The 24,675-nt window shown below is 43.7% G+C and overlaps 1 protein-coding gene and 1 long non-coding RNA gene across 3 annotated transcripts in view; both read left to right on the top strand.

Annotated features, from left to right (window-relative positions):
* Nucleotides 1-7,674, top strand: part of LOC124513111 (uncharacterized) — a 49,238-nt gene extending 41,564 nt beyond the window's left edge. For both annotated transcript variants that reach the window (XR_006962299.1, XR_006962298.1), the window contains 2 exons: nt 3,883-4,107; nt 7,520-7,674. This is a non-coding gene — a long non-coding RNA (uncharacterized LOC124513111). The remainder of the gene's footprint in view (nt 1-3,882; nt 4,108-7,519) is intronic.
* Nucleotides 7,675-8,991: 1,317 nt separating this feature from the next.
* On the top strand, nt 8,992-15,577 carry LOC124513107 (C-C motif chemokine 3-like). Its single transcript, XM_047080855.1, has 4 exons — nt 8,992-9,203; nt 13,748-13,937; nt 14,536-14,650; nt 15,054-15,577. Exons 2-4 carry the CDS (start codon nt 13,862-13,864, stop codon nt 15,142-15,144), a joined length of 282 nt encoding a protein of 93 aa, XP_046936811.1. The 5' UTR covers nt 8,992-9,203; nt 13,748-13,861; the 3' UTR covers nt 15,145-15,577.
* Nucleotides 15,578-24,675: the final 9,098 nt, after the last annotated feature.

Consider the following 24,675-nt stretch of genomic DNA (forward strand, 5'->3'; position numbering starts at 1 on the left):
CTCTATTTATTTATTTTTGAGAGAGAGAGAGAGAGAGAGAGAGATAAAGGGAGTGGGGGAGGACCAGAGAAAGGGAGAGAGAGAATTCCAAGTAGGTTCCTCACTGTCAGTGCAGAGCCTGATGGGGGGCTCAAAACTACAAACCATAAGATCATGACCTGAGCTGGAATCAAGAGTCAGATGCTTAACCACCTGAGCCAACCAGGCGTCCCAAGACTGAGTCATTTGAAAGCCAAAGAAAATCAACTTCTTATCCCTGACCCTAACCCCCCAAAAGGTCAGAAGGAACTAGGAGCACCTGTGTGGCTCAGTTGGCTAAACATCCGACTTCAGCTCAGGCCATGATCTCACAATTGGGGAGTTCAAGCCCCCATGTCAGGCTCTGTGCTGACAGCTCAGGTCCTGCTTTAGATTCTCTGTTCCCTGTCTCTCTGCCCCCCCCACCCCTCTCTCAAAAAGAAATAAATAAACATTGAAAAAAGAAGGAACTAGAAATATCTAGCATTTCTTAAAGTTGGGGAACTCAAATCAGGCATGTGCTTTTTTCCTAGAAATTTCCCTGTCTCTATCTCTCTGTTTTGGTTTTTATTCTTAAGGGAACTTAAAATGTCTTATCTTTCTGCCTTCTTTAGAATGGAAATTCATCTAGCCCGGGATGTCACAATAGAACAGAGATCAACCTGGGATATCTCTTATGTCACCAAAACAAGTGGGCTTTTGAGAAGAGCTGACATGACTCTAAACTTACTTACACCAATGGGAAATAAATAGACATGGAGTGTGCCTCTTGCCAACAGTTATTCAGTGAATTTGGCTTCAATTATTTTATATATAAAGTGGAACTTACCTCCTCTGCTCTCTCTCTCTCTTTCTCTCAACTACTTGGTAGAATATGATATCCTGGACCTTTTTGGAAGAGAGAACAGGGGTGTTCAAAACCCCATGTTGAATTCTCTATTATCACTTGAGTGATCTTTGTCATCAGGACATTTTTGATGTAGTCTTACCTGCGACCAGAGAGGGTAACATCTGAAAAAAGGCAGAATGGATAATAGACTGACATGGTATCGAGAAGTTCTGGGAGCAAAGGGTCATGGTGAGTCTCAAATGCCTCCATGATGCTGGGCAGGCAGGAGATTCTGAGATCAAGCATTGGCACAGATAAGACAAGATTTGGGTACTTGCAGCTGGCCCCAGTTTCAAGCCATTACCACTTCTCTTTATAGAAAGCCCCATGGCATCAGAAGATGGAAACTGGGGGTAAAGGGAGGGGCAGATTTTAATGATAGTGTTGGTGTCATGCTGTGAGTTGCACAAACCAGAGGTTGTCAACACCCTTTGGTTAATGCACGGGTTCAGAGTATCTGCAAAAATAGTTCAACTTCTCCATCAGTTGGTGCACTTCTCAGAAAATTGTTTGCTACTTCATCAAGAACGTTCTGAAGAAATTCTCTAGTTGGTGGGTGGCCAAGAGCTGATCTCACCACAGGTCTCCTTGCAAAAATAGATATATCTGTAAACTGTGGGCTGGTTGTTACTCTCTCATAGAGCAGAAGGTACTGATGCTATTTTACAACTCTGGCCACACAGATGTGATATAAATTATGATGCCACAGACTATCTAATAATAAATAACCCTCACCTCTGGGCTGGAAGGTCCATTTTGAGGATGGCTTCATCCATCACCTGTCTGGCACCTGGGCTGGGCTTGTTGAAAGATAGAGTCAGCATGGACCATCAACAGAAGCTGTCTGCGTGTGGCCCTTCCTGGATGGCAATCTGTTGGCTCAAAGATGACTGTTTCTGGTGAACAAGGTGGAAGGTGCATGACCCTCTATAACCTAACCACAGAAGAAGTCACATATTGCATCTCCTCTGCTGTAATGGAAGCAGTCACAAGCCTGTCCAGACTCACTGAGAGGGGACCTAGATCCCGCCTCTCATGAGAAGAATGTCAGAGAAATTGTGGCCATGTTTTAAAGCCACTACGATATCAGAGCACGTTGGTGGCTCAGTGGGTTGAGTGTCCGACTCCTGATTTTGGCTCAGGTCATGATCTCATGGTTTGTGAGTTTGAGCCCCACGTGAGGCTCTGCACTGACAATGCGGAGTCTGTTTGGGATTCTCTCTCTCCCTCTCTCTCTGCCTCACCCCTGCTCACGTTCTCTCTCTCCCTCTCCCTTTTTTTTTTTAAAGTTTATTTATTTTGAGAGAGAAATACAGAGAGAGTGCCCAAGCAGGGGAGGGCAGAGAGAGAGGGTGAGAGAGAGAAAATCCCAAGCAGGCTCTGGACTGTCAGCACAGAGCCCCATGTGGGACTCAAACCCATGAGCTGTGAGATCATGACCTCAGCCTAAACGAAGAGTCCAACGCTTAACCGAGTCACCCAGGTGCCCCTCTCTAATAAACAAATACACATTAAAAAAATTTAAAACCACTACGATATCATTTTATCTGTAAATATTTGTATTAGCTCCTTATTGTTGCTGTAACAAATTACCACACACTCGGTAATTTAAAACAATTTAAAACAACTCAAATTTATTCTTGTACCATTCTGGAGGTCAGAAGTCTGAAATGGGTCTCACTGGGTTAAAAGTAAGGTATTTGCAGGGCTGCATTCCTTTTTGGGGGCTCTCAGGGAGTATCTATTTTCTTACTTTTTTTGGCTTCTAGAAGTTGCCCACATTCTTTGGATGTAGCTGGCAATGACTCAGGTCTTCTTCACGTTGTGTTACTCTGACACTGACACTCCTGCCTCCCTTATAAGGATCCCTGTGATTACATTGGGTCCATTCAGATAATCCAGGATAGTCTCCCCATCTCAGAGTCAGTGGATAGCAGTCTTGATTCCTGCAGGCTGTGTAACATAAATTCAGTTTCCGGGGATTAAGACATGGACATCTTTGTGGGGGTGGGGGGAAGGTGACATTATCTTACCTACCTCCCTATTTCAGTCTATATATTTAAAAATAAGGATCAAGGTACCTGGCTGGCTCAGTCAGAGGAGCTTGCAATTCTGAATCTTGGGGTCATGAGTTTGAGACTGACATGGAGTGTAGATATTACTTAAATAAATAAAATTAAAAACATAAAAATAACGATGAAAAAAACCACAGTCACAATACCATTGCTTATTTACCATCCATATATCCTCTTCATTGAAATACTCATTCATGCTTTTCCCCATTTTCTAATTGTATTGTTTGTTTACTGTTGAGTTTTGAGAGTTCTTTATGTATTCCAAATACAAGTCCTTTGCCAGATCTGTGGTTTGTGGATATTTTCTCTCACTCCATACCTTGTCTTTCACCTTGTTGACAGGACCCTTGGAAGAGCTACTCTAAAATTTTTATGAAGTCTAATTTATCAAATTTTCCTTTTATGGGTCATACTTTTGGTGTCAAACCTAAAAACTCCTTGCCTAGTCTTAGGTCCTGAAGATTTTCTCCTACATTTTTTTCTAAAAGCTTTATAGTTTTATGTTTTACATCTATTTTGAGTTAATTTTTGTGTAAGTTGTTAAGCTGAAGTCAAGATTTTTTTTTTTTTTTTGGTCTATGGATGTTCAGTTGCTCCAGCACCATTTGTTAAGAGGCTATTCATCCTCCATTATTTTTTCCATAAATATTTGACAGAACTTGCTTATGCAGCCAGCTAGGTATGAGGTTTTTTCCCCAAAAGAATTTAATTACTGATTTAATTCCATAATAGAAAAAAGACTATTCATATTTTCCATATCTTCTTGCTATATAGCCTTCTTGTATCAGTCAATTATATTTCTGAGAAGGGAGAAAAGGGACTACATTTCAAAGCAACAGCAAAATTTAGCAAGCATGTGCTAGCCTGAGCTGGGGAAGTGACTTGGGTTTGGATTTTCAGGGTGCCTGATCAAAGAAGCTGGAACACCAGACTGGATAAGGAGGAGCTTATTGACTTGGGAGTACTCCTTGGATATAGGTTATAACTACCTGACAAGGATCCCAGGGATTAATAAAAATTTGCTGCCAGGAAAGCTCTGGAAGCCTGGAGAAAGCAATGGATCATGCTGACTGAAGTTAAAATACCTGACTTGCCATGACAGATGGAGGAGAAAGGTTCATAGAGGTGAGCATGCTGGAATGGATATATTGTGTGAGGCTGGAAGACCCACCAGATTGTGTTTCATGGTAAATCCCAGAGACCACACTATCCTCCGAAACCATCAGGATTCACTGTTAAGAGGGCACTAGCAACTCTAAAAAGCTCTGTGGTATCTCTCCTCTGCAGGCTAGGGCTGATGGGAGGAGTGGCTGCATTAAACTTGGCCCATTGATAGCAACTGGGATGATGTCTTCCCTCTTTGAATCTTCGAAAGTATATCTTTGATCAGTTTTGTAAAAATTTTAGCCATTATTAATCTTCTCTCTCTCATCTCATTTTGGGATTCCAATTTACCAGATGACAGATACCTTCCTCTAGCCTCTATGTCTTCCTATTCTCTCTTTTGTATTTTCTATTCTCCTGTTTCTCCTTGCTTCATTTTGATAGGTTTTAACTTTATTAACATCTCTTCTGTTGTATTTAATCTGCTCTGAATTTTTATTTCAATTATTGCATTTTTCAGTTCTGGAATTTACTTTTGACTTTTGCAAATCTGCAGTCATAGTCATTACAGTTTTTAGTGCCTTGCCAAAAAGTTCAAGCTTTGATTGTCAAGCTTTTTGTTCACTAACATCTGGAATCGTGTTTTTAAAACTTTCAGAGTTTCAGATTTTGAGACCACCCAGGCACCCAGGTATCCAAAGATAGCCCTTTGTCTGTTTAGAGGCTGGTTCACTTTTTTTTTAAAGTGTTTATTTTTGAGAGAGAGAGAGAGAGCACGTGAACAGGGGAAGTGCAGAGAGAGAGGGGGACAGAAGATCCCAAACATGCTCCCCATTGACAGCAGAGAGCCCCACGCAGGGCTTGAACCCACCAACTATGAGATCATGACCTGAGCTAAAGTCAGATGCTTAGCTGACTGAGCCACCCAGGCCCCCCAAGGGCTGGTTCACTTCTAATTTACTCTTACTTCTAAGGCATCAGCCCAAGCAGAGAATGGTTTCCTAAGGTCTCTTCACTGGGGCAGCCCTGGACTCTTCATTTTCCTCTAAAATGAAAATGTAAAAGTGTAAAAGGTTCAGATTACCTCCCCTGCAACCTCTCCTCAATTGCAAACATCTTCAGTCTAGAGGAGATCTCTAATGCCAGGCTCACATCTATGGATTTCTGTCTTTTCTGGGATCTTAGACCAACAATTCCTTACTTCTTGCTTGCCTAGCTTAGGCTCACTCTTATTAGGGAATTGTGCATTCCTGATAACTCTGTTTCAGGTAGAACAAGGGCACATTAAGAGAGGGTTAATTAAGGGCTAATTAAGAATGTGGTACTTGCTCTGGTCTGCAGGCTTGATTCCAATGTTACTAGCTGTGTAACCTCAGGTGACTTTCTTAAACGTACTGAGACTGTTTCCTCATATGTCAAAGGGAGATAATCAGTATATACAACACAATGATATTTTGAAGACTAGACAATGCATGTAAATTCCTTGGTACAGGATGTCATGTGGCTCATAGTGAGTCCTCGAAATCTGTTAGTTTTTATTCTTAAGAAAGCAGAACTTAAGAAAATGCATAAATACGCATGATTGAATGCCTTGATTTGTTGTTCATACAAGTGGCGGTTTCCCTGGTGCATATAAATCTGCATTTGTTTTGAATACTTTGCTTATTCTTCAGCCTATGAGGAATGTGTCACCAGCCTAAAGCCTGGTATCATTAGAATGACACTTATCCTTTTTCTCTTGTCTTCCCTTCCTGCTCAGATGTCCCTAAATATTCCCTCTCTTTCTTTCCAACCAATGAAACTGCTTTGTCAGGAAAACCAAACCAAAGCAAAGAATAGTCAAAAGTCCAAGATTCACCTAAGAAAGCAAAAATAATCTTTATTATTCTGACATGTGTAACAGAGTACAGGGCTCATTAAAAACTCAATATGCATCTATTGATGGATTTGGTCCAGTGTCTACTCAGAGACAGAAGAACAGTTTTTCACTATCACACTGAATATGGCAACCACTGTATGACTGACTGGGAAGAGACTTGGGGATAAGAGGGTGTCATATGATTGCTCAGAGAAAAACACCAAATAATAAAACAATTTATAATATTTAAATAGCTTAACTAAATAAAAGTTTTCAGAATGCAGTTAGGAGAAGGGAGAGGGAATTTCTGGAGTTGTGGCAGCAGCTCTCTGGTTCAGGTCCCTGCTGCTCAATCTACCCACACCTCTAATGGGTTTCTTCTGGACCATTTGGATTCTCCTCCAGGCCCCTGATGTATTCCTGGACCTAGGCACTGCTGGGGTTGACACAGAAATACTGTGTCAATTGACACAGAAATACTGTGTCAATTGACACAGAAATACTGTGTCAATTTGTTTGGCAACAAATCTATGGAGAAGGCAGAAGTATTATATAGAGAATGAGTAAGGACATTCTTGACCACCTGTGGGCACTTCATCTTCATCCCTGTGGGCAGCTTAGGGCTGGTCCACCTTATCAAGCATCATGCCCCAAACCTCAAGGATTCCTGGTTCTCCCCTGAGTGATTTATGGAGATAACTCAGGCCACTTCCTTTCTGCTGTTTCTTTCTTCTCTCCTCTCTCTTTCTGGGCATGACCTCCTTGGCTCCCTGCAGACCCAATCCCATGTCAGGAAACAGCTCAATGGCCTCTCTGTGTGTCCTGCATGCACAAAAGGCCCCCAGAAGACTAGGCCTTCTTAGGACAACTCCTTATCTACCAGCTGGAGCACCCCCTGCTCTGACTCCTGTGAACACTCCCAACCCCCACATCTTGTGTCTCCCCAGGGCTAGGCAGGAGGACTGATACTTCCACGACACCATGTTTGGGGCACTGGTCACTGGTCTTAAAATAGGCAACCACAGCGTTGTGGGAGATCTTCAGGGACATACAGGCAAAGCAGCAGGGGGATGTGGTGTAAACCTTATCTGTGAGGGAACAAGAATAGCAAAAGTTGCTCTGGAGCCCAGGCAAGTCTGAGAGGGTCTGGAAGAGGTGAAGAGAGATAGCATAGCTCAGAGTTGAGGCATGGGAGGAAAGGAAACTGGAAATAATTTGGCTTTTTAATTAATTTGTTTGTTTCTCATTAAATTCCCTAGTCTTGTCTCTGGATTTGTCTATTTTGGTCTCTACCTTACTCTGCAGGGAACTAGCCTATAGAGCATCTACTCCCTTCTCCTAACTTTCTTTAGGGTAAAAAAAATTTTTTTTAATCCATTAAATCATATGGAAACTGAGTGAAAGTTGGAACAATTTTTATAACTCTTGGGAATTGCTGAGGTGATTCTAAATTTTACCAGCACCAATAAGATCTCAATAGACCTAGATTCTACCTTACGTTAATAATCCAATAAACTAGACCTCAGTGATCTCATCTGAGAAATAGGATAACCTCTCTTAACTTCCATTCTGCAGCCTTGATCAACGGACTCCTTTTGAACCCTTCTGAGGAAAACAACCACATCGTTTTGAAAGCCCACTTGAGGCTCTCAAATGTCACATGATGGTTCTCAGGCCACAGCACTAGGAAGGTGTGGATCGACTTCTGGCCAACATATGGGGATCAACTGTTGAAGGCAAGTGGACAACAGACTCACTTTGTGCATAAGAGCAGGGGGCCATGGTGCAGAGGAGGACAAAGATGGCAGGCACGAGACCCCTCATGGTGTTGGACAGGCAGAGCATTGTGGGCAGAGCTGAGATGGGGCTTGGGAACTCACTACTGCTATAAGAGAGGTTTAAGGTGCAAACAAGAGTGGTTCAATTACTAATTTAATTGGGGTGCTCAAGAGGAAGTTGTTTATCCAGATGGGGGACTAGCTTCCTTCCATAAAGCAGAGTGTTTTTTTAAATGTTTATTTATTTTTGAGAAACAGAGAGAGAGCATGGGGGTGGGCAGAGAGACAGAGAGAGAGACACGGAATCTGAAGCAGGCTCCAGGCTCTGAGCTGTCAACACAGATCCCCATGTGGGACTCTAACCCATGAGCCTTGAGATCATGACCTGGGCCGATGTTGGGTGCCCAACTGACTGAGCCACCCAGGCGCCCCATAAAGCAGAGTGTTCTGATGGACTTCCACAGTGATTCTCCATGTAAATGTGACAGGGGTAATAATGTCATTCAGTGTCAAGCAGTATAAACCAAGCTTAACTACACCCTAAGGAAAGAACATAATTGGAAATCCTGGAGGTACAAGAATAGTAAAAGTAAGGATTAGCTTTTCAGTAATTGGTCTATTTATCAAATACTCCTCATAGACCTGCAATGAAGTCCAGATTTTATACTGGATGAGGGTCAGCAGTCTTACAAATGTCCATACTCTTTCAACCAGAAGCGACTTCTCGGACTCTATCCTAAAGAAATGAACTCATCAATGGGAAAAATTTTAGGGACAATGTTATTTGGTGCAGCTTACCTATAATCAAATAATTAACACCAAACTATATATTCCACGGTGTTGGAATAATGAAGTTAATCCACTGATGGACTGTTAGCCAGCCACGTAAACAAATAGAATGACAAAAATACTTGATGTTTACTATTAAATATTAAAAAGATAGATGCAAAATGTTAAATGTAAATTTGTTTTAAAAGTCCTAGGAAGAGGAGTGCCTGGGTGGCTCAGTTGATTAAGCATCCAACTTTGGCGTGGGTCATGATCTCATGGTTTGTGAATTCAAGCCCCACATGGGGCTCTCTGCTGTTAGAGCAGAGCCTGCTTTGGATCCTGTCCTCTGTCTCCCTCTCTCTCTACCCCTCCCCCACCACTACTCTCTCTCTCTTTCTCTCTCAAAAATAAATAAACATTTTTTAAAAATCCTGGGAAGAAAAAAGAAATCAGAAAGAAATAAAACCCTCTGTCCATGCCTGTCTGCTCCGCAGCCCATGTCCATGGAATGTCTCTCCTCTACATGACCTGCTTCTCTCTGGGAAAGAGGAATGATTTTGACATTATATAAGGAGAGGAACACTAGCTGTTGGTGTCACCATAATTGTCAACAAATCTGGGACAGATCTGGAGAGAAAGAAGAAAAACTGCAGGACCAGTGTGATGTCTACCCTCAGCGTGAGGGAGCAGCAATCAAGAGTCTGAGAAAAGTGAGTCAATTTCTTCCACCCTCTGAGGGGCCCAGCGGGAAGTTGATGGAGAGATGTCACTGCTCTGAGCTGCTGAGTGGGACACAAAAGGAACCAAGGAAGCAAGGCATTTCTTGTTTGCCTTGAATTTTTGTTTTGAATCTCTGTCTTATTCTCAGTCTCTAGCTCCCTCTTGAGGGAGTATAGCTATTGGAACCATGAGCCCTTTCTCCACCTCTTTTAGGGAAACTTCATCTGGTCTACAGAAATATTTCCCAGAAGACCTCATCCTCTTCTTCTTTTTTTTTTTTTAATGTTTATTTTTGAGAGAGATAGAGAGACAAAGAGCAAGCTGCAAGTGGGGGAGGGGCAGAGAGATAGGGAGACACAGAATTTGAAGCAGACTGCAGGCTCTGAGCTGTCAGCACAGAGCCCGATGCAGGGCTTGAACCCACAAACCGTGAGATCATGACCTGAGCTGAAGTCTGGTGCTTAACCGACTGAGTCACCCAGGTGCCCCCAGACCTCATCTTCTGTAAGTCAGCAAAGGGTGGAGTTTCTTGGGAGAACTGAGGGAAATCTACCACTAGACCTGGCATCTGCATCTTGTTAGAGACTGAGCTAAGCCTCAATTTTCCCAGCTACAAATGGGTTCTAACCTTCCTCTGCCTCTTGGATCCAGATACAGGATAGATAAAACCCCTTGGGAAACACCTTAGAACATTTTGAAACCTTTTGTGATGTTCTTTGCTTTCATTTAGGGACTCCAGCTATAGGACTTAAGTGATATGGCTTAGACATCTGTCCAGACCATTGGGACACAACCCTAATAGCAAAAAGGGTAAGGGTTGAGAGTCTTGTGGTGCAGATAAGACTGTGAGCTGAGGAGATGGTCAATAAGGGCAGCTGTGGAGACTTTAAAGATGTTGGGCACAGAGGAGTGTGGGCAAAGCCAAGACAAGACTGGGCACTTGTTGCTGTCTATATCCTTCTGGGGTCCAAGCCATGTCCTTGTCCCTTCATAGGCAACTCTGGAGCATGGGAAGCCAGGGGTTGGGGATGGACAGAGAAGTTGTTGTATGGTGTCATGTTATGAGTCACATATGACATATGTCACTATGAATCACATATGCTAGGGCACCTGGTGTCACATGAAGGCTCAGGGTACACAAGAATAGCTCAGTCACTTGCCTGTTAAACTGACTGTGTGGAAAGGTTTAGGACAGTGACAAGAGGTGAGATGTTGTGTGTTAGAGCTCTATGTGCATGGAGAGATCTACAGATTAATGATTCCTCCCACAGACCAGATCTGATGCTCAGCCACAGCTCTTCTGACTATACAGACTGACATCTATGGTGATGCTTTAGCATCCTGGGCACACAAGTCACACTTAAACCACACCCTGGGTGAAAAGGACCATGACATCATGTTGATCAGAGCGCTTCTAAGAAAATTATTAACCAATGAAGGGGAAACCAGGAGTTGTCACCAGGGGACCAGGCTTAGCTGGTTCCTTCTACTAAGGGCAGATCTGTCTACAAACTGCACCTCTCGCTTTTTGCGTCCACAAAGCAGACATGTCTGATGCTCTTCAGTGGTGCTTTGACTGCACTGATGTATATAATGATATCATGGAGTGTTATGTAACTTGATCTATATTTGATCCAGGTCCAGATGGACAGAATGGAATCAGGGAAGCCGGGGCCACAGGCACGGCAAGAGTGACAAAACCTGCTTTTTCTTCACTGTTTCATTCACCAAGCACTCTCAGATCTCTATAATATACCATCACTGGGTTTGACAACAGGGAGTAAAAATGAACACACATTAGATAATGGGGTATCTATACAGATCAGGAGCCTTAAGTGTCCTTACTTTTTGGCCCTGAAAGTAAAGCTAGGAAAATATCCTATAGAAATAACTTCACTTATGGAGAAGGTTTTATGGGTTAGATGTTTAGTACAGCTTATTTACAAAATAATTTAAAATTAAAAAAATGGAATCTGTCCAAATGTGCTTCAATAATGCATGATAATATTAATGCACTGGGCTCATGGTTGAATAAATTAGGCAGCTCTTAAAAAATACTGTAAGGATTTGGGAAAGTCTTATGATGTTAAGTATAAATAATAAAAATACAAAATTACATTCATATCATGATTACAACATTGCCCCTCACCTCCCAGACACACAGTAAAAAAAGTAAAGAAACAAGTTAGCAAACTGAATTATCATAAACCTAGAAAAAAATTGCACTTGAAAGAAATAAACCAAAATGTTAATAGTGGTTAGGTTTGGGTAATAACATATTTCCTATTTTCCGGGAAAGAAATCTTACTCAAATTATGCCTCAGAATTCACATGTGCCACAGTAAGACAGGAAGAATATATAGGCAAACACCCACATCCTTACTGGCACTTGCCTTGCCATCTACTTAGCTTTCAGAAATAAAATAAGTTTTAATCTTTTCTGTATTTTATGTATTTTCAAATTAGCTTTTGCTAGGGTGCCTGGCTGGCTCAGTTGGAAGAGCATGCGACTCTTGATCTCGGGGTCATGAGTTCAAACCCCACATTAGGTGTAGAGATTACTTGAAAAATAAAATCTTTAAAATAAAATTATCTTTTGCTACTTTGGGGGTGATCTACAGTTCACATTACAAATCAAGTACAAACACCCAATTTGAATTAAAAACATTAGTAATGTTGCTTTTCCCCTACTCCTATGAGACTCCCTTCTACAAATGTGGAGAAGACTTTGTGCAGACTTGATCTCTGAGCAGCAGCAGCCATTTTGTAACCATGAAGTGATAAGCTCCACCCCCCCCAAAGAAAAGCCAACAAAATTTGGGGGGAAATAAGAAAAGAGTCCCTGATGATGTCATTAAGCTGCCAGACAAACCCTGGAAATGCCATCTTGACTTTATATTGAGGAAACAGGAAATGTTCTAGGATTTTTGAGGAACAAGGACTTCCTTTGAAAATTTCTTCACTTTCTTGGGGCACCTGGATGGCTCAGTTGGTTAAGCATCTGACTTTGGCTCAGGTCATGTTCTCATGGTTCATGGGTTTGAGCCCTGCGTCGGGGTCTGTGCTGATGGCTCAGAGTCTGGAGCCTGCTTCCAATTCTGTGTCTCCCTCTCTCTCTCTGCTCATCCCCCACTCACACTGTTTCTCTCTCTCTCCCTCTCTCAAAAATAAACATTAAAAAAGAAAATGTCTTCACTTTCTCAGTTACAAGAGATGAATACACCACCATTGATTTAATTGTAGGTCCCTTTTATTTTCACTTTTTTGCTTTTAGGGTCCTTTTTAAAATTGTTACAAATAAGCTGTGACAAACACCATTATGCATACAATGTTCTTCATCTTTGTGTTTATATCTGTAGGATAGATAATGGCAGAGTACTTTGCTGGTCAAAGGGTAACAACCTTTGAGTTGTTGAGTTGTTGAGTTTAAGGCTCATCATTCACTTAGCCCCCCAGTTAGCCCAACTAACCCAGGGCCCAGCTGTTTTGTGTGAGCCTCAGCCTTTTGATAGTGATGCTGTGAGCTACAAATACCTGGGGTAGGTACTGCTTGTGGTGAGCCCCTCAGACATTTCCCCGACTGGAGCCAATGTTGTGACTGGATCAGCCCTTGTAGTTCTTACGATTGTAACAACCACAGGGAAATTTTAAAATACAAGGTTTATTACTCATAGGGGTACACGGCATGTCTGAGGGTCACCCAGTGAGGTTACTGGTAGAGAGAGAATAGAATGTAGACCTGGTGTTCTGCTTCTTTTGGTGTTAGGGGTGGGATGCCTGGGGCTTTGTGGGTTCACTATTGGTAAATGTAAAACATAAGAGCAGGAGTTAGAGTGCAGGAAGGGAAAAGCAGAGTGGCTCAAGTGGCCAGTGATATAGGTTACTCAGGCCTCTATGAAGGGAGAAATTTATGGACGGGGCAACCTGGCTCTTTATCTAGTGGTGTCACAGGCAGCGAGTCTTTGAAATGGGTGCCTCAGCAATCAAAATCTTACATTACAATCAAAAGAACACTTAGGTTACCATCAAAAGAGCTAATTGCCAGGCACTTATACTACCTGATATTGCAGAGATTTGTACACGTTCGATGATCCAGCCAAAGTCTGAAAGGCCAGCCTCAATCTTGCCCCTTGGTAGCTGAGACTTCCCCAATTCTGCTTGTCTCCACCTGGGGTGTGTTTTAGCATGGGGTGTGTTTTTCAAGACTCCATGGCATTGTCACCTGTGTCACATCGATGCCATTTGAACAGCTGGGGTGCATATCAGAAGGCCCTTTGGGTGAAATGCTTGATGGATGGATCTGCTCTTGTGAGAAGGCGCCAGCTAACTGGGTCACACCAGCATCTCACCTCCTCTCACTGTGGGAACCATTTCCTCCTCAAGTAGGCAACCAAACCGTTGTTGCAAATAACCTGAACCCTTGTGGCCACCCAGAGCTCTCCTGGCTTTATGCAACTCACGCATGACACCAACAATTTAAAATCCACCCCACCCACCTTGGTTTCCTCAACTTTCTATCTTTTAATGCCCTGAGGCTGCTTATAAAGAGAAGACATGGCTTAGACCCCAGAAGGAGGCAGTGGCTGCAAGTCCCCAGTGTCAGCTCTGCTTGACCACTGCTTGATCTCACACTCTGCTGCCCAGCGACATGGAGGTCCCCAAGGCTGCCCTGGCTGTCCTGCTTCTCACCGCGACACTCTGTTCCCAGACCTGCTCTTCCTTTTGTGAGTCTGTCTTCCCTTCTCCCTCTTGCCCTGCCCTCCTGCTATCTGCCTGTGGCTTGGACCACAAGGCCAAAGTCTTGTGGCTTAGCCGCTCCAAGTAGAGAACTTCAGAAAGATCTCAGAGACTATTTCCTGAGAAGGATTTTCTTTCCCATGAGGTTTTAGCAATTCTGTTGTCCAGCTCTGGGAGAGAGTGGGAGGAAGTCCCTTTCTAAGGGTAGAAAAATGGACGCCCAACTGGGATTTCGGCAAGAGGTAGAATCTGTGTCCAACTGGCTCCCAGGGGTGTGGCCTTGGCTCTCCTCATGAATTCCAGATGCAACTACCCAGGGAGAGGCAGAAAAGGAGTAGTTTGTTCAGAAAACTCAATTCCCTACAGAGAGACAGAGAGACCCCCAAGCCAAGATAGACACTGAAAGAGAGACACAGAAATAAAAATGTCCAGGAAAAGATCTCTTCCTTCTGGATCTCTTTGTACCCACATTGCCACTCCAGAGAAATACCGTCTTCTTCCAGTTCTTCCTGACCCTCAGGGAGTGGCTGGCTTGTCCTTTCTTCTGAAGAGTGACTTAGGGTCTTTCTGTTCTGTCTCTCTCAGTTGGTGCCGACACCCCCACCTCCTGCTGCTTCGTCTATATCTCCCGGCAGATTCCACGCAAATTTGTGGTCGACTATTATGAGACCAGCAGCCAATGCTCCAAGCCCGGTGTCATGTAAGGCCCAGTCTTCCTGCTCAGCCTAAGGAAGGAGATGGGAGGTCTGGGGTGAGGCACCCCTTGAAGGACTCAGGCTTCTGAGACCCATCAGAGCACAGTATGCCAAGGGAGGCCACTGCCATGTTTTCTCACCTGGTCTGGTGCCTGTAGGGAGTCCTGGAAGACCTGTCCCTGGACAGAGGGAAGAGAGAGTTGAGGTGACAGTAAGAGGTTGGCTTTCTGAGTGGACTCCCACTGGAGACCTAGAGAAGGTCATGATCCCCAAGATTGAGGGCACATTTTGTGAGCATATGGATAGACCCTGAGAGGTCTGAGGCAGAGGAGGATGGAGGGGTCACAGTGGATCCAGGATTCCCCTGCTAGATTCTTCAGTATGTAATCCTTCCACCCTTCTCCACAGCTTCCAAACCAAAAGAGGCCGGGAGATCTGTGCTGACCCCAGGGAGGCCTGGGTCCAGGAATACATCACCAACCTGGAGCTGAATGCCTGAGTGGCCTAGAAGCTACAAGAAAGGTGTTACATCTATGTGCAGACTGGGGGGCAGTCACCTGAGCCAAGGCAATGACCTTGGAACTCTGGAGGCACCTCTCCTATGGGTCACACCCCCACCCCCAGCCACACGCTACAGCCCTTTTTAACTTTAATTTTAGTTTTTGTATCTTATTTAACTTTTGTAATTTATTTCCATTGTTGAATTGTGTGATGTAATAAATATTTCTGCTGACATCTCACAACATCCTCTCCACCTCCCCACGACCCTCCCTTTTCTGTTCTCACACTCAATATGTGGATCAGTCAGCAGGATTGGCACTGTCTTGTAGCTGTTGTATCATATATATCAAACAACAAATGTTTACGGAGTGGTTTTGCCCAGCACGGCTCTTCAAAATATTGAAGGTCCTTATATAAAAGGTAAACCAGCATTTTCCTTGTGATGACTCCATTGATTGTGGTTTCCCAACTAATCAGAGCCACAGGTTGAGAAGAATACTGGGGGTGGGGGGGAGTTTCGAGACCTCTGAAGAGGGACAGAAACCACAAGAAAGGGACAGAGTGCCAATACCGTGGTGCCAGACACTTCCTGGAGATACTTTCCTGGAAAGTTGAAACTGACTCATTGTTTTATCACCAAATCATAATTGATGCAATCTAGGAAATCTTTCTACTTAAATGAATACCAAGATGACGCACACTGTGGTATATATTGGTGCATGTGAGTTCATTTTCATAAGTGAAGCTTTCTTCAGAATGATGGTTGATGTCCATTGAGGGCTTAGCAAGTGCTGGGGGATTGGGAGCCTACGTCAGTGACACTCTGGCAAACCTGCCTGCAAGGGCTACCTACCTGCCAGCTGGCTGAGAGCCCTGATCAGCTTCTCTGTTGTTCCACACTCTACTTTCTGGGAGAATATTCTCCATAGCCATATCTGAGGGGAGGCTTGGTGGCTACAGTGGTCAGAATTATAAATAAAACTACAGAATGAATAATTTTTTAGTGTATGTCCCATGCAACCAATATTTGGGATATACTTATAAAAATTATTCATTATATATCTGAAATTCAAATTTACCTGGGGATCTTGTGTTTTATCTGGGAACCCCACTTAGGGTGAATACTTTTATAGAGGTTGTCTATTTCTTGCTGGATATGGATGCCTAAGGGTTGGATTAAGTTCAAAGCAGTGCTTTTCAACCTTGATTTCATGGTGGAATCACTAGGGAAAACTTTCTAAAACTGCAGTGTTATGAATTTAGTTCAGGTTTAGTTAGGTGGGGCTGGGCATCAGTGATTTTAAAACTCCCCTGGTGATGTTAACACACAGTCAGTTTGAGAACCACTGTTGGGGTATAGTCATCAGCTGTTTGGGCCAGCCTTTGGGGTTTCAGAGTCAATATGGCTCCTTTCTAATTTTTCAAGCCTTCTGATCTGGTTTGGGTCACTTCCACTGGATGGTTATTTGGATGCAGAGAATCTGTCAGTCAAGGTCACTGCTAGAAGTGGGTTCAGAATGCCCCTCTTGCAGCACAGCGCTAGTCTTCCCTTTTAGAGACACACCCTCTCCCCTGTGTCACTGACTTCTATCTCCACATTGCCCTCTGCTGCTGAAACAGTGCCATCCATGGGTATGACCAACTCCCCGCCTCTGGCTGCATCCTAGCTCTTTCTTCATGAAGAATGTGATTGTTCATTTTGTCCACAAGATAAATATTTAAAAGGATGAGGGGTTCTGCAGAGAGGATGGATCTGACTGTTTCTGGGCCCTGTTTTTTCATCCTTCCTAATCTCCCATCTTCCCATTTCTGCTTGTACTAACATCACCTTGCAGTGGGGAACTCTGCTTTTCTAGTCAGCAAGCTCCAGGTCACTGGTGTGCAATCAGCTTGGTGTGCAGCAGCAAGCCAAAAAAGGGCTTCTCTTAAGGAAACTATTTTTTCCCCCTCTCTGCTATCAGACACACCAATTTCAAAGTGAGCAAATCTCTTTCTCAATGGACTTTACTGATTTATGCAAGAGTTAGTCAGTCTCCAACATCCTGAATTTTCCTGTTTGATGCAACTGTGTTAAGAAGATGGACATACTCGGGGCGCCTGGGTGGCTCAGTCGGTTAAGTGTCCGACTTCGGCTCAGGTCATGATCTCGTGGTTCGTGAGTTCAAGCCCCGTGTCGGGCTCTGTGCTGATGGCTCAGAGCCTGGAGCCTGTTTCAGATTCTGTGTGTCTGTTTCTCTCTGACCCTCCCCCGTTCATGCTCTGTCTCTCTCTGTCTCAAAAATAAATAAACGTTAAAAAAAAAAAGAAGATGGACATACTAAGAATACATAATAGGCCATGGGGGTAACCAGCTGGAGGTGTCCTCACTGACTTCGACCTCAGCTTCTTCCCTCAGCCAATTATACGTTCGTTGTGGGGTGTGTGCTACTTATGGCACTGCACCAGTTAGGGATACTTTGAGTTATAGTACCAGAAAGGCTGACTCAATCTGACCTAAGGGATAAAGGGAACCTGTTAGCTCACGTAACTGAAGCTTCAAGAAGTAGATTAGCTTCAGGCAAAGCTTGATCCAAAGCTTTGGATACTTGGTCCTCAAGTATGATGATTAACCATGTTTTTTTCTGCATTTCTGATTTCCCTTCAATTTTAGAGCTTCATCTTAGGATAAAGCTGTAAATTGAATCACTTTGCTTGTAGGCACTTTCAGGTTTTACAAATTACCCCCTTGAAACCCCTTCATTGGGCTTTGAGAGGAGGAAAGGGGATGACCTTACCTTCACAAAGGTGGGACCCACTAAGCTAGCCATTCTATTTCCTTTCTGTCTCCCCTGAGAGTTAGCAAATGATATTGTTCATCAGGGAACTATGCACACAGAGGACCCCTGAAAGAGAGAGACAGAGACAGAGAGAGAAAGAGAGAAGGGGAAGGAGGAGGGGGGAAAGAAAGAAGTATTGGGAGCAGCTGTGTTTCTACCACATGGACTGAGTTTCCCACTGGATTCCTAGAAATAAGATAGCTAGAGTAAAGAATATGTACATTTAAACATTTGGTAGGAACTGTGCCATTGCTCTTTGAAAACTCCATAAAAAATTCCACTTTTTGATACTAAAAAAAATAGATCATTTAAAACAAAATGAAGTAAGTATGCCTTATCCAAAAAATTAATATATGCTTGCATTTCTCGTATGTATGTTGAATTTCTCCCTCTTAAATTTTACAACAGAGACCATGGCTGAGTCTACCCTTCTTATACTTAAAAACATCATCTAGGCCAGAAGTCAGCAAACTTTGTTTACAAAGGGTCAGATAGTAAATGTTTATGGTTTTGCAGGCATACAGTCTCTATTGCAAGCATCAACCCTGCCACAGTAGTGGAAAAGCAGCCACTACTATGTAATAGAATAAAACTTTATTTACAGAGACAGGCATCGTGATGGATTTGTTCTGAGGACTATAGCTTGCTAACACTAATCTACATAATCTAAATAATTTGGCATTCACAATAGAAGTCTTGTTGTGTATATTGGTTGATTATTTTTTTCCATCTCTAATGTTAGCCACTGCTTTTGTAGAGCATGGATTCTAGGAAACTTATATCCAGGTAACATGTCTATTACTATATGCACTTTATTAAGAAAAGAGTGGTGGGGCGCCTGGGTGGCTCAGTCGGTTGAGCATCCGACTTTGACTCAGGTCACGATCTCGCGATCCGTGAGTTCGAGCCCCGCGTCGGGCTCTGGGCTGATGGCTCGGAGGCTGGAGCCTGCTTCCGATTCTGTGTCTCCCTCTCTCTCTGCCCCTCTCCCGTTCATGCTCTGTCTCTCTCTGTCTCAAAAATAAATAAAAGTTAAAAAAAATTAAAAAAAAAGAAAAAGAAAAGAGTGGTAAATCCTTGTTGATGAATTCACTGGTTTTTGGTCCTCTGTGCATGTAAAATCACTTGAAGTTTCGCTAAAAGTATGGATCTGTAGATCCAAACCCAAGGAATTCTACTGTGAGCATTTTTTAAACTTAAAAAAAATTTTAAGAATGTGTATGTACTTTTGAGAGAGAGACAGAGAGACAGAGAGACAGAGGTGAGTGGGAAAGGGGCAGAGAGAGAGAGGGAGACACAGAATCTGAAGCAGGCTCCCGGCTCTGAGCTGTCAGCACAGAGCCCGACACGGGGCTCAAACCCACGAACCACGAGATCATGACCTGAACTGAAGTGGGATGCTTACCTGACTGAGTCACCCAGGTGCCCCCTATTGTGAACATTTTAATTTTTTTTTTCAACGTTTATTTATTTTTTGGGGGGACAGAGAGAGACAAAGCATGAACAGGGGAGGGGCAGAGAGAGAGGGAGACACAGAATCGGAAACAGGCTCCAGGCTCTGAGCCATCAGCCCAGAGCCCGACGCGGGGCTCGAACTCACGGACCGCGAGATCGTGACCTGGCTGAAGTCGGACGCTTAACCGACTGCGCCACCCAGGCGCCCCTATTGTGAACATTTTAAACAACCATCCCTGGTGGTTTTGGGATGCTCTGAGAAATGCTGGCACAGGTTTGCATCTTAGTTATTTATTAGCTGAATGACCATGGCCAAGTTGTTTTAACTCTCTGAGCTGACATTTCCTCTTCTGTCAAATGGAAACCTTGGTGAGACTGTTAGGATTTATAGGACAGTGCATAATTCTTAAGAAATCTTGGTTCATGAGAAAAATAAACTTAAATGCATGAATTTTTATTAAGAATGAATATACTTAGTACATATACATTATGTGCTAGGTGCATAATATTTTATAGAATAATCATTGTTTTCTAACATAATGTTTTATTTTTAACTTTCAGGAATATGTAGATACTGGTATAATTGTCATTTCCTTCCTGCTGAGTTCTCCTCTTCAGATTTTCCTACTCTTTGCCCCCATAATTTTTCCAACCAGAGAGCCTGACTTTGTCACAAAACAAAACCAATAGAATCACCCGAAAGACTGGTTTGCTTTTAAGAAATTCCATTATTTCACACGGCTGAACACGGAAGTGGTAAATAACATTCTATAAATATTTGTTGGTTGATGGTTTTGAAACAGTTTCCCCCTTGAAAAAGCTAAACATAAGCACTCACCTATACCCTATGTGTCAACCACTGTGTGATTGGAGGTGGGGTGTGTGTGTGTGTGAAAGAGTACGGTAGGATCTCTCCCTGCAGGTGGCCAAGAATGCATGGAAACACATTACAAAAATCAGTCTAAATAAATTCAAATTGACATCAAGAAGAGGCCCAGAACCAGCACTTAGCACAGTAGCTTCAGGAGTTGCAGGAACATTCCCTGGGCTCAGGTCCCTGCTACCTAATCTGCCCACAGATGTAACCAGTTTCTTGTTGCTTCCAGGTCACTCAGGGTTCAGTGCCAAGGTCAATGATGTACTTGGCACTAGGACTTGATGGAGCTAGCACCAACCTCTGGCCTCTTAGGCTGGGAAGCTGTGAAGAAGGATAGAATTATAAAAATTGAGGAATCAGCAGGAGATTTCCTGGTCCCTCATTGATCCCGCTGACCCTCACTCTGTGTTGGCAAGCTGAGAGTCTGCCTACTTTCTTGGGACTATTTCCCCAACCTCAGATTCCTAGACCTTTCCCCAATGACTTAGGGGGTTTCCTCAGGAATTCTCTCCCCTGTCATTTCCTACTCTTTCTTCTCTGACTAGGGCAGCTCTTCCCTGGCTCCCAGGTCCCAGACCAGATTAGAGAACAGTCCCGTGGCCTCTCCTTGTGTTCTGCCACTGGATAGGACCTCAGAGCTCCGGGTTTCCTAGAATGGAATCTGCTGATGCCTTTGCAGGCTGTTTCTTATGCAAAGTCCTACTGGCTCCATTCCTGCATGTCCTGCCTCTCCCCATGGGCAAGAGGACCAGCCCTTATGTGGCTCTGGCTACTGGTCTCATAATAGCCACCTATCATTTTGGTAGGGATCTGCCAGGGGACATAGAAAAAGCAGCAGATGCTTGAGGGCCTTTGACTACTCTGAGGAAAGGAGCAGCCTGAGCCCGAGTCATTTTTCATTGGAATAAGTGAGCCATCTCCTTCTGCCCAATGATAAAGTCAGAAGAAAGAAGATGGAGTTAGCATTGTTCAATAGTAAGAATCCTCTCTCTCTCTTTTCTGAGGTTTCATCTTGTTCTTTCATTTGGAACATGTTCTTCTGTTTCCTTACTTTGCTTGGCTCTGTGTTTGTTTCTACATATTAGATGAAACAGCCACCTCTCTGAGTCTTGAGGAAATGGCCTCATGTAAGACAGGAAACATCATCCAACCTCGCCCCAGCTCTTGGTATCTCTTGAAACTTTGTGAATCTCCAAGCATCCAGTTTTATTTTTGATAGTTCTTGGTTGCTGAAGGCATGCCAACACCTGTCAGTGTCCCAAAGGAGAAAATCCCTGTAAGCCCCTAGGTTTTTTTGTTTGCTTGTTTTTTGTAGACATAATTCCCTTATAATTAATACTTCCTAGAAAATGGAGTTTGGACCTCAGCCGTAGCAATCTCTTACTTGACACATCCCCAAAGGCAAGGGAATTAAAAGCAAAAGTGAATTACTGGGACCTTATGAAGATAAAAAGCTTCTGCACAGCAAAGGAAACAACCAACAAAACTAAAAGGCAACCAACGGAATGGGAAAAGATATTTGCAAATGACATATCAGACAAAGGGCTAGTATCTAAAATCTATAAAGAGCTCACCAAACTCCACACCCGAAAAACAAATAACCCAGTGAAGAAATGGGCAGAAAACATGAACAGACACTTCTCTAAAGAAGACATCCAGATGGCCAACAGGCACATGAAAAGATGTTCAGTGTCGCTCCTTATCAGGGAAATACAAATCAAAACCACACTCAGGTATCACCTCACACCAGTCAGAGTGGCCAAAATGAACAAATCAGGAGACTATAGATGCTGGAGAGGATGTGGAGAAACGGGAACCCTCTTGCACTGTTGGTGGGAATGCAAATTGGTGCAGCCGCTCTGGAAAGCAGTGTGGAGGTTCCTCAGAAAATTAAAAATAGACCTACCCTATGACCCAGCAATAGCACTGCTAGGAATTTATCCAAGGGATACAGGAGTACTGATGCATAGGGGCACTTGTACCCCAATGTTTATAGCAGCACTCTCAACAATAGCCAAATTATGGAAAGAGCCTAAATGTCCATCAACTGATGAATGGATAAAGAAATTGTGGTTTATATACACAATGGAATACTACGTGGCAATGAGAAAAAATGAAATATGGCCTTTTGTAGCAACGTGGATGGAACTGGAGAGTGTAATGCTAAGTGAAATAAGCCATACAGAGAAAGACAGATACCATATGGTTTCACTCTTATGTGGACCCTGAGAAACTCAACAGGAACCCATGGGGGAGGGGAAGGGAGAAAAAAAAAAAAGACGTTAGAGTGGGAGAGAGCCAAAGCATAAGAGACTCTTAAAAACTGAGAACAAACTGAGGGTTGATGGGGGGTGGGAGGGAGGGGAGGGTGGGTGATGGGTATTGAGGAGGGCACCTTTTGGGATGAGCACTGGGTGTTGTATGGAAACCAATTTGTCAATAAATTTCATATATATATATATATATATATATATAAATGGAGTTTGATGTTACTTACAATTATGTCAACATTCATAGAAGCTGAACATCACAGGCATATGGGTGGGTGTACTATCATCACAAAATGCCTCTACTTCCCAAGTAGTTTTAAATTTTAGCTATGGAGGTCAGTTACCTCAGGCCAAAGTACCAGGGCAAGGAAACAGGGTTTTACAGAGAGAGGGTGTGTGTGTCTGTCGCTGTTTGTGCAGTACCCTGAGTGTGGTAGCCTCTTCTCCCCAATTGGTAGTCTCTGATGCTATAGTCCCATGAGACCAGAAATGCACCACAAAAACTGGGATGCCAGTGTGCTGCTGTGGAGCCAGGTAAAGGGAGAGGGCAAAAATGGTGCCTCCATCTGGGAGGATATCCTGATAGACCCTGCAGTCTGGGTGCTTAGCTGGGTTTTCCAGTTTGCTCAACACTTTGGGTCTGGTGGATTCGAGGCCTGTTGGTTTTCAAAGCCAGGTGTTTGAGGCTCATCTCTCTGGTGCAAGTCTTAAAAGTTGGGGTGCCTGGGGGCGCCTGGGTGGCGCAGTCGGTTAAGCGTCCGACTTCAGCCAGGTCACGATCTCGCGGTCCGTGAGTTCGAGCCCCGCGTCGGGCTCTGGGCTGATGGCTCGGAGCCTGGAGCCTGTTTCCGATTCTGTGTCTCCCTCTCTCTCTGCCCCTCCCCCGTTCATGCTCTGTCTCTCTCTGTCCCAAAAATAAATAAACGTTGAAAAAAAAATTAAAAAAAAAAAAGTTGGGGTGCCTGATGTGGAGTAGGGTCCCTTAGCTCCTCAGGGAGAAGCTCCTGACTGAGCATCACAGTGCAGGGGTGGGAAGCGGGTGAGGGGTGGGAAGTTTATTGTGAGATCATGTCTCAGTCTCTCCAACCCACCTCCATGTGACTTTTCTCATTTGCCCATGTAACATGGCTGCTTAGCTAGTTTTCTGGTCTTTTTAGAGGAAATTGTCCCCTGTGTAGCTGAACACTCGGTGTATCTATGGGAGGGGGTGAGTTCAGGATTTTCTTGTGGTGCCATCTTGGACTGACAGACTCTTCTACCAACTGTTTTTCCTCTAGTCTGAGGTTTGGTCTCTATCTCTCTCTGCAGCTAATGGAACAGTCTGCCACTTGTTCCAGTTCTATTGGGGAAACTTAACCTTGCTGGAAGAGATTTTTCCAACAAAAGACTGTCTTTGTAAATCACCTATAAGGAAGTACTGGGATGAGTTTGTTACTCAATTGATCACTGGGAAGCAATTGAAGCTGGATTCTGCCTCCTGTTGAAAACCCACTCAGTCTTCCTCTTCCCAAAACAAGACAAGTCCCCATCTTGCCCTCCAGGTACATAGACTAGGATGCTAAAACTCCTTTGGAAAGAAGAGCTGCCTGAATAGATAGCCCAGGGCATTTTGAAAACCCCTTGGGAAATTTTCTATTTTGCTTGGGTACTGCTATCCATAGGACTTTGGCAATATGGTCTGACCCAAGCAGAGAGAAGGACTGCAACAGGAAATAGCAGCAGGAGGGTCATGAAAGGCAGGCTGGGAACAGAGAGCCATGGTGAGGAGGACAGAGGGGGCCAAGAATGTGGGCCAGAACAAGGCTGTCTGTTGCCAGCCTTCTTCTGGAGTCCCCCCCACCCCACCGCCCCTGCCGGGTGAGCTCTGGACCCTGGGGAGATGGAAACTGAGGGTGACGAGAGAGGAAATTTTTAAGTATAGTGATGGCTTATTGAATTGTATATACAAGAGGGGTCTTGGGTAACCACAAGGCTCAGGGTATTTGCAAGAATTGTTTGAGTGCTCAATTGACTGGGGCTGTTTATAGGGAAGTGGTTTCTACAGCAAGAGGAGGTGAGATATTGGTGTCATCCCAGGACCACACTTAGCTGGGTCCTTCTCACTAGAGCTC

The sequence above is a fragment of the Lynx rufus genome, unplaced genomic scaffold (genome assembly GCF_022079265.1).
Source record: "Lynx rufus isolate CCGP_SWC_20201006 ecotype Redwood Valley unplaced genomic scaffold, mLynRuf1.p SCAF_18, whole genome shotgun sequence".
Classification (NCBI taxonomy): domain Eukaryota; kingdom Metazoa; phylum Chordata; class Mammalia; order Carnivora; family Felidae; genus Lynx; species Lynx rufus.